The sequence below is a fragment of the Melospiza georgiana genome, chromosome 2, assembly GCF_028018845.1.
Source record: "Melospiza georgiana isolate bMelGeo1 chromosome 2, bMelGeo1.pri, whole genome shotgun sequence".
In the NCBI taxonomy this organism is placed as follows: Eukaryota; Metazoa; Chordata; class Aves; order Passeriformes; family Passerellidae; genus Melospiza; species Melospiza georgiana.
The window spans coordinates 118205439-118219608 of record NC_080431.1 but is presented as its reverse complement, the minus strand read 5'-3'; the positions used below and the strand labels follow the sequence as shown (position 1 = coordinate 118219608).

The 14170-nt window shown below is 36.4% G+C and overlaps 1 protein-coding gene across 1 annotated transcript in view; it reads left to right on the top strand.

Moving 5' to 3' along the window:
* The window catches only part of TTC3 (tetratricopeptide repeat domain 3), an 87431-nt gene that overhangs the window by 12654 nt on the left and 60607 nt on the right, over positions 1-14170 (top strand). The window contains exons 6-13 of the mRNA XM_058044983.1: positions 2520-2573; positions 3434-3557; positions 5352-5437; positions 6812-6906; positions 10290-10352; positions 11465-11519; positions 12243-12405; positions 13818-13863. Of these exons, the coding sequence (XP_057900966.1) occupies positions 2520-2573; positions 3434-3557; positions 5352-5437; positions 6812-6906; positions 10290-10352; positions 11465-11519; positions 12243-12405; positions 13818-13863 (686 nt within the window). The remainder of the gene's footprint in view (positions 1-2519; positions 2574-3433; positions 3558-5351; positions 5438-6811; positions 6907-10289; positions 10353-11464; positions 11520-12242; positions 12406-13817; positions 13864-14170) is intronic.

Below are 14170 nucleotides of genomic sequence, written 5' to 3'. Positions count from 1 at the left end.
CCCCAAGGTTCATATTTTATTTTATAAATTTAGGTATATTTTATTTTATAAAACAGAACAAATTATAAAATTGTATTTATGTTATATTTATTAATAGTTATAAATAAATATATTTATATTTACTTTAAGAGGTATATTTATAAAATATATTTATAAAATAGAACAAATTATAAAATATATTTATGTTATATTTATTAATAGTTATAAATAAATATATTTATATTTCTTTTAATAGTTATATTTATAAATTATATTTATAAAATATAGCAAATTATAAAATTATATTTATGTTATATTTATTAATAGTTATAAATAAATATATTTATATTTATTTTAATATTTATATTTATAAATTATATGTATAAAATACAGCAAATTATAAAATTATATTTGTTATATTTATTAAGTTATAAATAAATATATTTATATTTATTTTAATAGTTATATTTATAAATTATATGTATAAAATATAGCAAATTATAAAATTATATTTGTTATATTTATTAATATTTATAAATAAATATATTTATATTTATTTTAATAGTTATATTTATAAATTATATGTGTAAAATATAACAAATTATAAAATTATATTTGTTATATTTATTAAGTTATAAATAAATATATTTATATTTATTTTAATAGTTATATTTATAAATTATATGTATAAAATATAGCAAATTATAAAATTATATTTGTTATATTTATTAATATTTATAAATAAATATATTTATATTTATTTTAATAGTTATATTTATAAATTATATGTGTAAAATATAACAAATTATAAAATTATATTTGTTATATTTATTAAGTTATAAATAAATATATTTATATTTCTTTTAATAGTTATATTTATAAATTATATTTATAAAATATAACAAATTATAAAATTGTTATATTTATCAAGTTATAAATAAATATATTTATATTTATTTTAAGAGTTATATTTATAAATTATATTTATAAAATATAGCAAATTATTTAATTTCTCTTCATTTTCTGGGTTGTAGACCCAAGAGTGAAGTGGGTTTGGAGGGGCAGATTTTGGGGTGTCTCAGGTTTGGGGTGTCTCAGATTTTGGAGTTTCTCAGATTTTGAGGTTTCTCAGCTTTTTGGGGTGTCTCAGGTTTTTGGGGTGTCTCAGGTTTTTGGGTGTCTCAATTTTTGGGGTTTCTCAGCTTTTGGGGTTTCTCAGCTTTTGGGGTTTCTCAGCTTTTGGGGTGTCTCAGATTTTGGGGTGTCTCAGATTTTGGTGTATCTCAATTTTTGGAGTTTCTCAGCTTTTGGGGTGTCTCAATTTTTGGGGTGTCTCAGCTTTTGGAGTTTCTCAGATTTTGGAGTTTCTCAGCTTTTTGGGTGTCTCAGGTTTTTGGGTGTCTGAGCTTTGGGGTGTCTGAGCTTTGGGGTGTCTCAGCTTTTGGGGTTTCTCAGCTTTTGGGGTTTCTCAGCTTTTGGGGTGTCTCAGATTTTGGAGTGTCTGAGCTTTGGGGTGTCTTGGGGTGTCTCAGCTTTTTGAGGTGTCTCAATTTTTGGGGTTTCTCAGCTTTTGGGTGTCTCAGCTTTTGGGTGTCTCAGCTTTTTGAGGTGACTCAGATTTGGGGTGTCTCAGATTTGGGGTGTCTCAATTTTTTGGGTGTCTCAGCGTTTGGGTGTCTCAGATTTTGAGGTGTCTCAGATTTTGGGGTTTCTCAGATTTTGGGGTTTCTCAGATTTTGGGGTGTCTCAGGTTTTTGGGTGTCTCAGATTTTGGAGTTTCTCAGCTTTTGGGGTGTCTCAGCTTTGGGGTGTTTCAGATTTTGGGGTGTCTCAGGTTTTTGGGTGTCTCAGCTTTTTTGGGGTATCTCAGATTTTGGGGTGTCTCAGCTTTTTGGGTGTCTCAGATTTTGGAGTTTCTCAGCTTTTTGGGGTGTCTCAGCTTTTGGGGTGTCTCAGCTTTTGGGGTGTCTCAGCTTTTGGGGTATCTCAGCTTTTGGAGTTTCTCAGCTTTTGGAGTTTCTCAGCTTTTGGAGTTTCTCAGCTTTTTGGGGTGTCTCAGCTTTTGGGGTGTCTGAGCTTTGGGATGTGTCAGATATTGAGGTGTCTCAGATTTCGGAATGTCTCAGCTTTTGGGGTGTCTCAGGTTTTTGGGTGTCTCAGCTTTTGGGGTGTCTCACATTTTGGGGTGTCTCAGCTTTTTGTGGTGTCTCAATTTTTGGGATTTTGGGGTTTGGGAGCTGCACAGGGGCTCAGAGGGGCAGAATTTCCTCAGCAGATCTCACAGCAAATCTCTTTTCTCATTTATTTTTTTACCAAAAAGAAATGATTTGATTTAATAATTTCATTATTTTATTTAATAATTTAAATCATATATTTCACCCAAAAAACCTGGAATGCAGCTGCCCCAGGGAAATGTCACCGAGCAGGCAGAAATTCCAATTATCTCCTCTCAATAATTGAATTTTAATTTGTTTTTATTTTTAATCTTTGTCAATAATTGATTTTTAATTTTTATTTTTATTTTTTAATCCTTGTTCCAGAACATTCCCCATTTCATCAGTGGCATCCTGAGGATTGGCACTGGGATAGAAAATGTGAGTTCTGCCGTGCTTTGGGAGGTGCTTTTCATCATTTCAAAGTTTCTAAATCAAATTTTTGGGGGGTTTATATATTATTTATTAATAATTTCAGTCATTACAAGCAAGTTTCTGAATCAAATTTGAGAGGGATTTTATTATTTTCTTTAATAATTTCAGTCATCACAAGGAATTTTCTAAATCAAATTTGTGAGGGTTTTATTTTTTAATAATTTCAGTCATCACAAGAAGGTTTCTAAATCAAATTTTTTGGGGGGTTTATATATTACTTTTTAATAATTTCAATCATCACAAGAAAGTTTCTAAATCAAATTTTTGGGGTTTTATTTTTTAATAATTTCAGTCATTACAAGAATGTTTCTGAATCAAATTTCTGGGGGTTTTATTTAATAATTTCAGTGACTACAAAAAAGTTTCTAAATCTCATTTTTAGGGGTTTTATTTTTTAATAATTTCAGTGATTACAAGAAAGTTTCTAAATCGCATTTTCAGGGGTTTTGTTTTTAAATAATTTCAGTCATCACAAGAAAGTTTCTAAATCAAATTTCTGGGGTTTCATTTTTTAATAACTTCAGTCACCACAAGAATGTTTCTAAATCAATTTTTTGGGGTTTTTTATTATTTTTCAATCACTTCAGAAGCTTCTAAAATAAATTCCCCCATTTGAACTCTTCCCGTTACGAGCCTGCTTTGACTTTGTGTCCGTGCAGTGCTGGAGATCCCCAGATAATTCAGATATTTGTGTTTATTTGCTGTTTTCTGTTTGAAAACCAGCAGAGCAAGGAGCCCCGAGGCCTGGCCGTGCAGATTAATAAATTTTTATCGATTTTTTTTTTTGTGTGTTTGCCCGCGCTCAGGGGCTGTTCCCCCTCGGCGAGGCGCTGGACTGGGTGCGCTGCGTGGGCGCCCCGGGGATGCTGCAGGACCTGGAGCACATGGGCGACTTCGGCCGCGTCATCCTGGCCATGTTCTTCTCCGAGTGTGAGTGGGGATGGGAAAATCCAATTTCTGTGGGAATTCATGGCCATATTCTTCTCTGAGTGTGAGTGGGAATGGGCAGGAATGGGGAAATACAATTTCTGTGGGAAATCCAGGCCCTGTTCTTCTCCGAGTGTGAGTGGGGTGGCCGGGGTGGGCACAAATGGGGAAAATCCAATTTCTGTGGGGAATCATGGCCGTGTTCTTCTCCGAGTGTGAGTGCGAGTGGGGAAAATCCAATTTCTGTGGGAATTCATGACCATGTTCTTCTCCGAGTGGGAGTGGGGAAAATCCAATTACTGTTGGAGATCATGGCCGTGTTCTTCTCCGAGTGGGAGTGGGGAAAATCTAATTGCTGTGGGAAATCAAGGCCATGTTCTTCTCCGAGTGTGAGGGGGAGTGGGCAGGAATGGGGGAAATCCAATTTCTGTGGGAAATCCTGGCCATGTTCTTCTCTGAGTGTGAGTGGGAGTGGGCACAAATGGGGAAATCCAATTTCTGTGGGAAATCATGGCCATGTTCTTCTCCGAGTGTGAGGGGGAGTGGGGAAAATCCAATTGCTGTGGGAAATCCTGGCCATGTTCTTCTCCGAGTGTGAGTGGGAGTGGGCAGGAATGGGGGAAATCCAATTTCTGTTCTTCTCCGAGTGTGAGGGGGAATGGGCACAAATGGGGGAAATCCAATTTCTGTGGGAAATCCTGGCCATGTTCTTCTCTGAGTGTGAGTGGGAATGGACAGGAATGGGGGAAAATCCAATTTCTGTGGGAAATCATGGCCATGTTCTTCTCCGAGTGTGAGTGGGGTGGCCTGGGTGGGCAGGAATGAGGGAAATCCAATTTCTGTGGGAAATCATGGCCATGTTCTTCTCCGAGTGTGAGTGGGAGTGGGCAGGAATGAGGGAAATCCAATTTCTGTGGGAATTCATGGCCTTGTTCTTCTCCGAGTGTGAGGGGGAATGGGCAGGAATGGGGAAAATCCAATTTCTGTGGGAAATCCTGGCCATGTTCTTCTCCGAGTGTGAGTGGGAGTGGGCAAGAATGGGGGAAATCCTGGCCATGTTCTTCTCCAAGTGTGAGGGGGAATGGGCACAAATGGGGGAAATCCAATTGCTGTGGGGAATCATGGCCATGTTCTTCTCCAGATGTGAGTGGGAGTGGGCAGGAATGGGGGAAATCCAATTTCTGTGGGAAATCCTGGCCACGTTCTTCTCCGAGTGTGAGTGGGAGTGGGGAAATCCAATTTCTGTGGGAAATCGTGGCCGTGTTCTTCTCCGAGTGTGAGTGGGAGTGGGCAGGAATGGACAGGAATGGGGAAAGATCCAATTGCTGTGGGAAATCATGGCCATGTTCTTCTCCGAGTGTGAGGGGGAGTGGGCACAAATGGAGAAAATCCAATTTCTGTTCTTCGAGTGTGAGGGGGAGTGGGCACGAATGGGGAAAATCCAATTTCTGTGGGAAATCCTGGCCATGTTCTTCTCTGAGTGTGAGTGGGAGTGGGCAGGAATGGGGGAATTCTTTTAGTGGGAATTCTTTTAGTGGGAATTTCTTTAGTGGAAATTCTTTTAGTGGGAATTCTTTTAGTGGGAATTTCTTTAGTGGGAATTTCATTAGTGGGAATTTCATTAGTGGGAATTTCATTAGTGGGAATTTCATTAGTGGGAATTTCATTAGTGGGAATTTCTTTAGTGGGAATTTCTTTAGAGGGAATTCTTTTAGTGGGAATTTCTTTAGAGGGAATTCTTTATTGGGAATCCTTTTATTGGGAATTCCTCCCCTCATGTCCTGCCTCTCTCCCCAGGGAAGCGCTACATCACCAAGGTGGCCCTGGAGGATTTCGATTTGGTGGCCGATCTCAAAGCTGTGACCTGTGAGAGCTCCAGGAAGGTGAGAGAAAACCTCCCAGGGTGTGTTTGGGGCATTTTTGGGGGGTTCTGATTGTTAAAAAACCCAAATTACTAAAGAGAAATAATTCAAAAGCTTGAGCGTTTCGTTCTGGCATCAAAAATTCCCTTTACTACATGAAATAATGACACTAAACTCTTTAAATTCAGCAGTGTAAGGGTCATTATTTCATGGAAGTGGCACCAGAACAGAAAATTTAGTGGATAGAATTTGGTGGATAAATTTTAGTGTTTAAATTTTCTGTTCCTAGCCCCACTGACATGAAATAATGATTTTTACACTGCTGAATTTAATAAATTTGGTGCATAAATTGTTTTTTCCTAGTCCCACTTAGATGAAATAATGATTTTTACATTGCTGAATTTAATGAATTTGGTGCATAAATTTGTTTATTCCTGGTCCCACTTACATGAAATAATGATTTTTACACTGCTGAATTTAATGAGTTTGGTGCATAAATTGTTTTTTCCTAGTCCCACTTAGATGAAATAATGATTTTTACCCTGCTGAATTTGATGAGTTTGGTGCATAAATTGTTTTTCCTGGTCCCACTGACATGAAATAATGATGATTCCACTGCTGAATTTAATTAGTTTGGTGCATAAATTTGTTTATTCCTGGTCTCACTTAGATGAAATAATGATTTTTACCCTGCTGAATTTAATACATTTGGTGAATAAAATTTAGTGGATAAATTTTAGTGTTTAAATTTTCTGTTCCTGGCCCCACTGACATGAAATAATGATTTTTACACTGCTGAATTTAATAAATTTGGTGCATAAATTTGTTTATTCCTGGTCCCACTTAGATGAAATAATGATTTTTACACTTCTGAATTTGATGAATTTGGTGCATAAATTTGTTTTTTTCCTGGTCCCACTGACATGAAATAATGATTTTTACACTGCTGAATTTGATGAGTTTGGTGCATAAATTGTTTTTTCCTAGTCCCACTTAGATGAAATAATGATTTTTACACTGCTGAATTTAATTAATTTGGTGGATAAAATTTAATGGATAAATTGTAGTGTTTAAATTTTCTGTTCCTGGTCCCACTTAGATGAAATAATGATGATTCCACTGCTGAATTTAATTAGTTTGGTGCATAAATTTGTTTATTCCTGGTCTCACTTAGATGAAATAATGATTTTTACACTGCTGAATTTGATGAGTTTGGTGCATAAATTGTTTTTCCTGGTCCCACTTACATGAAATAATGATGATTCCACTGCTGAATTTAATTAGTTTGGTGCATAAATTTGTTTATTCCTGGTCCCACTTAGATGAAATAATGATTTTTACACTGCAGAATTTAATAAATTTGGTGCATAAATTTGTTTTTTGCTGCCCCCACAGAAGAGTGAAGCCATGAAGCAGAAGGGAAATGCTGAATTCTCCCAGGGGGCCCTGGGCTCTGCCATCGTGTCCTACACCAAAGCCATCGAGTTCTGGTAAGGACTGAGCTCAACTTCTCCACATTTCTCCTCATTTTCTGCCATTTTGTGCAATTTTGCACCAGCCACTTGAATTAGAGGCTAAATGATACCTAATTTTAAAAAAATACCCTATATCCCATTTTAATTCTATTTTTTAGTTGTTTTTTTTTCCTGCTCCAAAAATCCTTTTAGGGCTTCAAATGAGCAAGAGGAAGAGGAGCAAGCCTTCAAGAAAAATGAATTATTTTAATATGGATAACTTTAATTTTAAATATTTTAATGTGGATAATTTGAATTCTAACTATTTTAACTTTAAATTAATTCTTTTAATACTTTAAAAATTATTTTAATTCTTTGGTGTGGACAACCAAGAACAGCCACTGGGGGTGTTTGCTTTTGAAATGCTCTTGCAAATGTTGCCAATATTTATCATTATTTATCTTTATTCCCATGATGCAAAAGGAGTAAATATTTCAAATATTTCACTGCCTGTGCTTGGCAGCTCTCACTCAGGCTTTGTTTCCTTTTGAAATCATTGTTCAGTTTATTCCTGAATAATTGAAATAACTTTCCTGGGCTCTGGGGAGGGGAGAAAAGGATGAAATGAGAATTTTGAGGGCGTTTTTCCCCTTCCCTTGGGATGGCAGCAGGGTTGGTGCATTCACCGTTGGTGCTGTGCTCATAAAAATCTGATTTTACTCCTCCTGGTGTCTCTAAAAAATGCAGGAAAATTGATAAAATCCCACTTTCCACAAAACCCCCGTGTGCCAAGAGTTGGAATTTTCGTTTTTTGAACTCTGTAACTTTACAATTTACCGTAATTTACAATTATGCCCTGAAAAGTATCAGGATTTTTGATTTATTTCCCCTCCCTTTCATCCACACCAACATCTCAGCACATGAAATTCAATTTAATCAGTTAATTTCCAGTTTTCTGGGAATAAATCCATTTTAACCCCCATAAAATCTTACACAATTGTGGCAAGGCCAGGAAGGGAAAAGCAGAATTTGGCAGAAAACCAGGAAATCCTGGGGCTGGTGCAGAGCAGAGGAGGTCGTGGGATTGCAGGAGCTGCTTTTTTAGAGCTGGCTGAGAATAATTTGAATTAATTGGAAGTTACATTAATGGCCCCAAAACTTAAAAATGATCCCACATTTATAATGAACATTCCCATGCAAACCAATGGGGTTTTCTGTGTGGAGTTTTTGCAGGAAAATCTGGTGGAAATTCAATTTTTTCTCCTCCTTTGCAGGCAAATCTGGTGAAAATCCCATTTTTAGTTTTTTTCTTCTTAGGGGTTTTCAATCAGAATAGCCATTATTAACTAATTGGTAGTTCCATTAATGGCCCCAAAATTAAAAAAATGATTGCACAATTCTAATGAACGTTCCCGTGCAAACCCATGGGGTTTCTGTGTGGAGTTTCTGCAGGCAAATCTGGTGAAAATCCCATTTTTTTCCTTCTCCTTACAGTTTTCAACAAGAATTGCCATTATTAACTCTGCACTGGCTGAGAATAATTAGAATTAATTGGAAGTTGCATTAGTAGCCCCCAGTCTTACAAATGACCCCACAGTTAAAATGAACATTCCCATGCAAACCCATGGGGTTTTCTGTGTGGAATTTTTTCAGGCAAATCTGGTGCAAATTAAATTTTTCCTTCTCCTTTGAGGGAAATTTGGTGAAAATCCCATCTTTTTCCTTCTCCTTAAGGTTTTCACTAGGAATAGTCATTATTAACTCTGAGCTGGCTGAGAATAATTAGAATTAATTGGAAGTTGCATTAATGCCCCCAAAACTTAGAAATGATCCCACAATTCTAATGAACATTCCCATATAAACCCAAATTTCTGTGTGGAGTTTTTTCAGGCAGATCTGGTGAAAATCCAGTTTTTTTGCCTTCTCCTTAGGGTTTTCAGTAGGAATAGCCATTATTAACTCATTAGAAGTTGCATTAATGGCCCCCAATCTTACAAATGATCCCCCAATTATAATGAATATTCCCTGTGACAACTTGTAAACCCATGGGATTTTCTGTGTGGAATTTTGCAGGCAAATCTGGTGAAAATCCCGTTTTTATTTCTTTTCTTCTTAGGGTTTTCAATCAGAATAGTCATTATTAACGAATTGGTAGTTCCATTAATGGCCCCAAAATTTAAAAATGATCCCACAATTCTAATGAACGTTCCCATGCAAACCAATGGGGTTTCTGTGTGGAGTTTTTGAAGGCAAATCTGGTGGAAATTCAATTTTTTTTCCTCTCCTTACAGTTTTCAACAGAATAGCCATTATTAACTCTGAGCTGGCTGAGAATAATTTGAATTAATTGGAAGTTGCATTAATGGCCCCAAAATTTGCAAATGATCCCACAATTCTAATGAACATTCCCATACAAACCCAAATTTCTGTGTGGAGTTTTTGCAGGTAAATTTGGTGAAAATTCAATTTTTTTTCCTCTCCTTACAGTTTTCAACAGAATAGCCATTATTAACTCTGCACTGGCTGAGAATAATAATTTGAATTAATTGGAAGTTGCATTATTGGCCCCAAAACTTAGAAATGATCCCACAATTACAATGAACGTTCCCATACAAACCAATGGGGTTTTCTGTGTGGAGTTTTTGCAGGCAAATATGGTGAAAATTCAATTTTTTTCCTCTCCTTACAGTTTTCAGTAGAATAGCCATTATTAACTCTGCACTGGCTGAGAATAATTTGAATTAATTGGAAGTTGCATTAATGGCCCCCAGTCTTACAAATTATCCCACAGTTATAATGAACGTTCCCATGCAAACCAATGGGCTTTTCTGTGTGGAATTTTTTCAGGCAAATCTGGTGCAAATTAAATTTTTCCTTCTCCGTTGAGGGAAATTTGGTGAAAATCCCATCTTTTTCATTCTCCTTAAGGTTTTCAGTAGGAATAGTCATTATTAACTCTGAGCTGGCTGAGAATAATTAGAATTAATTGGAAGTTGCATTAATGGCCCCAGAATTTACAAACGATCCCACAATTCTAATGGACATTTCCATATAAACCCACAAGGTTTTCTGTGGGGAGTTTTTGCAGGCAAATCTGGTAGAAATCCTGTTTTTTCTCCTCCTTTGCAGGCAAATTTGGTGAAAATCCCACTTTTTTCCTCCTCCTTAAGGTTTTCAATAGGAATAGCCATTATTAACTGTGCACTGGCTGAGAATAATAATTTGAATTAATTGGAAGTTGCATTAATGGCCCCAGAACTTAAAAATGATTCCACAATCATAATGAACATTCCCATGCAAACCCATGGGCTTTTCTGTGTGGAATTTTTTCGGGCAAACCTGGTAAAAATTGGATTTTTTTTTTCCTTCTCCTTATAGAAATAACCATTATTAACCCCTCACAATGTTATTTTTCCCAGCCCTACCAACCACCTGCTGTATGGGAACCGAGCTCTGTGCTTCATTCTCACCAGGCAGTACGGGTGAGTGAGCCCCGGGCTGAGCTGCTGGCAAAACTGGCAAGAAATTTGGAATAAATTGCATTTTTTAACACCTGGAACGTTGTTTGGGGTAGTGTGGCTGCAGCTGGCGGTGGTTGTGGATTTCTGGAGGTGCCCAAGGGGTGGAACTGGGGGAGATTTGAGGTCCTTTCCAGCCCAAACCGTTTCCATAGCTTGAAAAAAAACCCAAACTATTCCATAGTTTGGAAAAAAAATCAAACCATTCCATAGTTTCCGTATGTGCTGCTGTTTTATTCAGTTTTTAATTTTTATATTTGCATTTATTAGATTGGTATTTATATAATTTTTAATTTTTTTGTATTTTTTGTTTTTTTATTATTTGGAGGTTTTTTTGTATTTTGATTTTTGTATTTATGTTATTTTTGTGTTTATTTTATTTATTTTTACACCAACCTGCAGATTTTTATATATATATATATATATAGTTATATATAGTTATATATATATACATAGAATAGAATATTTTATAATATATATATTATACATATCTTATGTATCATATATGTGATATATTTTATATATATAAAATATACCACATATATTATATATTATGTATTATGTGTTATATATTATATATTATATATTATATATTATATATTATATATTATATATTATATATTATATATATTCTTATATGTATTATATATATTATATATATTATATATTTTGTTATATGTTTTGTTATATATTATATATTTATAAAATATATTTATTATATATTTTGTTATATATTTTATATTATATATCATATATAAAATATATATGATATCTAAAATATAAAACATATAATATATTATATATATTTATTTTTATGTATTATATATTATCTGATATATAAAATACAGAATATATGTTCTTATCAATATATAATATTATATAATATATGTATATAAAATGTATTATGTATTTATATGTTATATATTTTATGTATTCTATATTTATATTATGACTGATATATAATATATATCAAAATGTATAATATTATATATTATATATAATATCATTTTTTATATATATAAAATGTATAAAGTTTTAAATAACAAATTTCCCTTTTTTCCCCTCTGTTCTCTCAGGAGAGCTGTACTTGATGGGAAAAGAGCCATAGTTCTCAAGCCTGACTGGCCAAAGGTTGGTTTCTTGCACATTCCAAAATTTTATTTTAAATTTTTTTTGGAATTTTAGAGCAAGATGAGAGCCCAGAGCTGATTTTTAATGAGTGGACCCAGAGCTTTGTGGGCTGAGGATTCTGCCAAGTGCAATTTGTTTTGGTTTTTAGGTTTAAAATGTTATTTTGAGGTGCCTGTCAGTGCTGGTCTGAGGTGCTTGGCTGGCGTGTGTAAAGAGAGAAGAAAATGTTTATTATGCTGGGAGTTATCAGCATAAATAAACAGTTTTAAAGTATTTAAAACTTTTATTTTAAAAACGAAATATTTTCATTAATAAAAATAAAAATAAAAATATTTAAGAAATACATTTGGATATACAGAAAAATCCTGGTTAATGGCCAACAGGTATTTCCCAATACTCGTGGCCTGAGGGAGAGTAAATAAGCGATAGTGACAACATTGCAAAGTAGCTGAGATTGGAGAAGAAAGAGCAAATTTGCTCTTTTCCAAAGCAGAGAAAGCAAAAATAAAACCACCCAAATTTCCTTTTTTTAACTGTTCCAGTTAAAATCTGATTTTTCACCAGCTGAGAGCGGGATTGTATCACCACTCGCTGGATTACACAAAATTTCCCTTTTGGCTGCTACCGCAGCAGGTTCGCCTGTTAAACCCCCCTCTCCTCGGCGTGGCTAAAACCCCAAAATCCCAATTTAATTAATTTAATTTATATTTTATCACGTTTTAGGGTCACCACCACTACTGCAAGGCCCTGGCGCTGCTGGGCAAGGCGGAGCTGGCGCTGGTGGCCAACGAGAAGGCGCAGGAGCTGTGCCGGGCCAGCCCCGAGGGGCTGCGGGAGCTCGTGCAGCAGAACGAGAAACTGCGGAGGGGCTGCCAGGACAGCCCGGGTAACCATCCCTCCATCCATCCGTCCATCTGTCCGTCCATCCATCCATCCGTCCATCTGTCCGTCCATCCATCCATCCGTCCATCCATCATCCATCCATCCATCCATCCATCCCTCCATCCATCCCTCCATCCATCCATCCATCCATCATCCATCCATCCCTCCATCCATCCATCCATCATCCATCCATCCCTCCATCCATCCCTCCATCATCCATCCATCATCCATCCATCCATCCATCCATCCCTCCATCCATCCCTCCATCATCCATCCATCATCCATCCATCCATCATCCATCCATCATCCATCCATCATCCATCCATCCATCCATCCATCCATGCATCATCCATCCATCCATCCATCCCTCCATCCATCATCCATCCATCCATCCATCATCCATCCATCATCCATCCATCCATCCATCCATCCATCCATCCATCCATCCATCCATCCATCCATCCCTCCATCATCCATCCATCCATCATCCATCCATCATCCCTCCATCCATCCCTCCATCCATCCATCCATCCATCATCCATCCATCCATCCATCCATCATCCATCCATCATCCATCCCTCCATCCATCCATCCATCCATCATCCATCCATCATCCATCCATCCATCCATCATCCATCCATCCATCCATCCATCCATCCATCCATCCATCATCCATCCATCATCCATCCATCCATCCATCCATCCATCCATCCATCATCCATCCATCCATCCATCCATCCATCCATCCATCCATCCATCCATCCCGTCCATCCATCCATCCATCCTTCCATCCATCCATCATCCATCCATCCATCCCTCCATCATCCATCCATCCATCCATCCATCCATCCATCCATCATCCATCCATCATCCATCCATCCATCATCCATCCATCCATCCATCCATCCATCCATCCTTCCATCCATCCATCATCCATCCATCCATCCCTCCATCATCCATCCATCCATCCATCCATCCATCCATCATCCATCCATCATCCATCCATCATCCATCCATCCATCCATCCATCCATCCATCCATCCATCCATCCATCCATCATCCATCATCCATCCATCATCCATCCATCCATCCATCATCCATCCATCCATCCATCCATCCATCCATCCATCCATCCATCATCCATCCATCATCCATCCATCCATCCATCCATCCATCCATCCATCCATCCATCCATCCATCATCCATCCATCCATCATCCACCCATCCATCCATCCATCCGTCCCTGCTGGGGTGGGACTGGGGGTGTGCAGAGTGAGCTGGGGTTTGAGGTTTAATTCTGCCTTTTTTGGTTTTATTGGACACCCTGGGTAATCCCTGCTGGTGTGGAACTGGGGTTTGGTCAGAATGAGCTCAGTTTTTGATTTTTCATTCTGCCTTTTTTGTGTTTTATTGTAGGTACTGAGCATAAACAGAAGGCGAGGAAGACTCTGCCTGAGAAAAAGTAAGGGTTTGATTTGAGTTGGTTTATTGTTGATTTTTTGTTGAGTTTTTGATTTTTTGTGGATTTTTCATTGATTTTTCATTGATTTTTTTTGTGGATTATTCGCGGATTTTTAATAGATTTTTTTGCAGGTTTTTTGCGGATTTTTGTTTGATTTTTCATTGCTTTTTTTAGAAATCAGCAATGTTTTTTCATTAGTTCGAAATTGATTTTTAATTGATTTTTATTGATTTTTTTTCTGCAAAAAAAAACCTGATAAAATGTTTACATTTTTTAATTTATGTTGTATATAAAGTTTTATATTTAC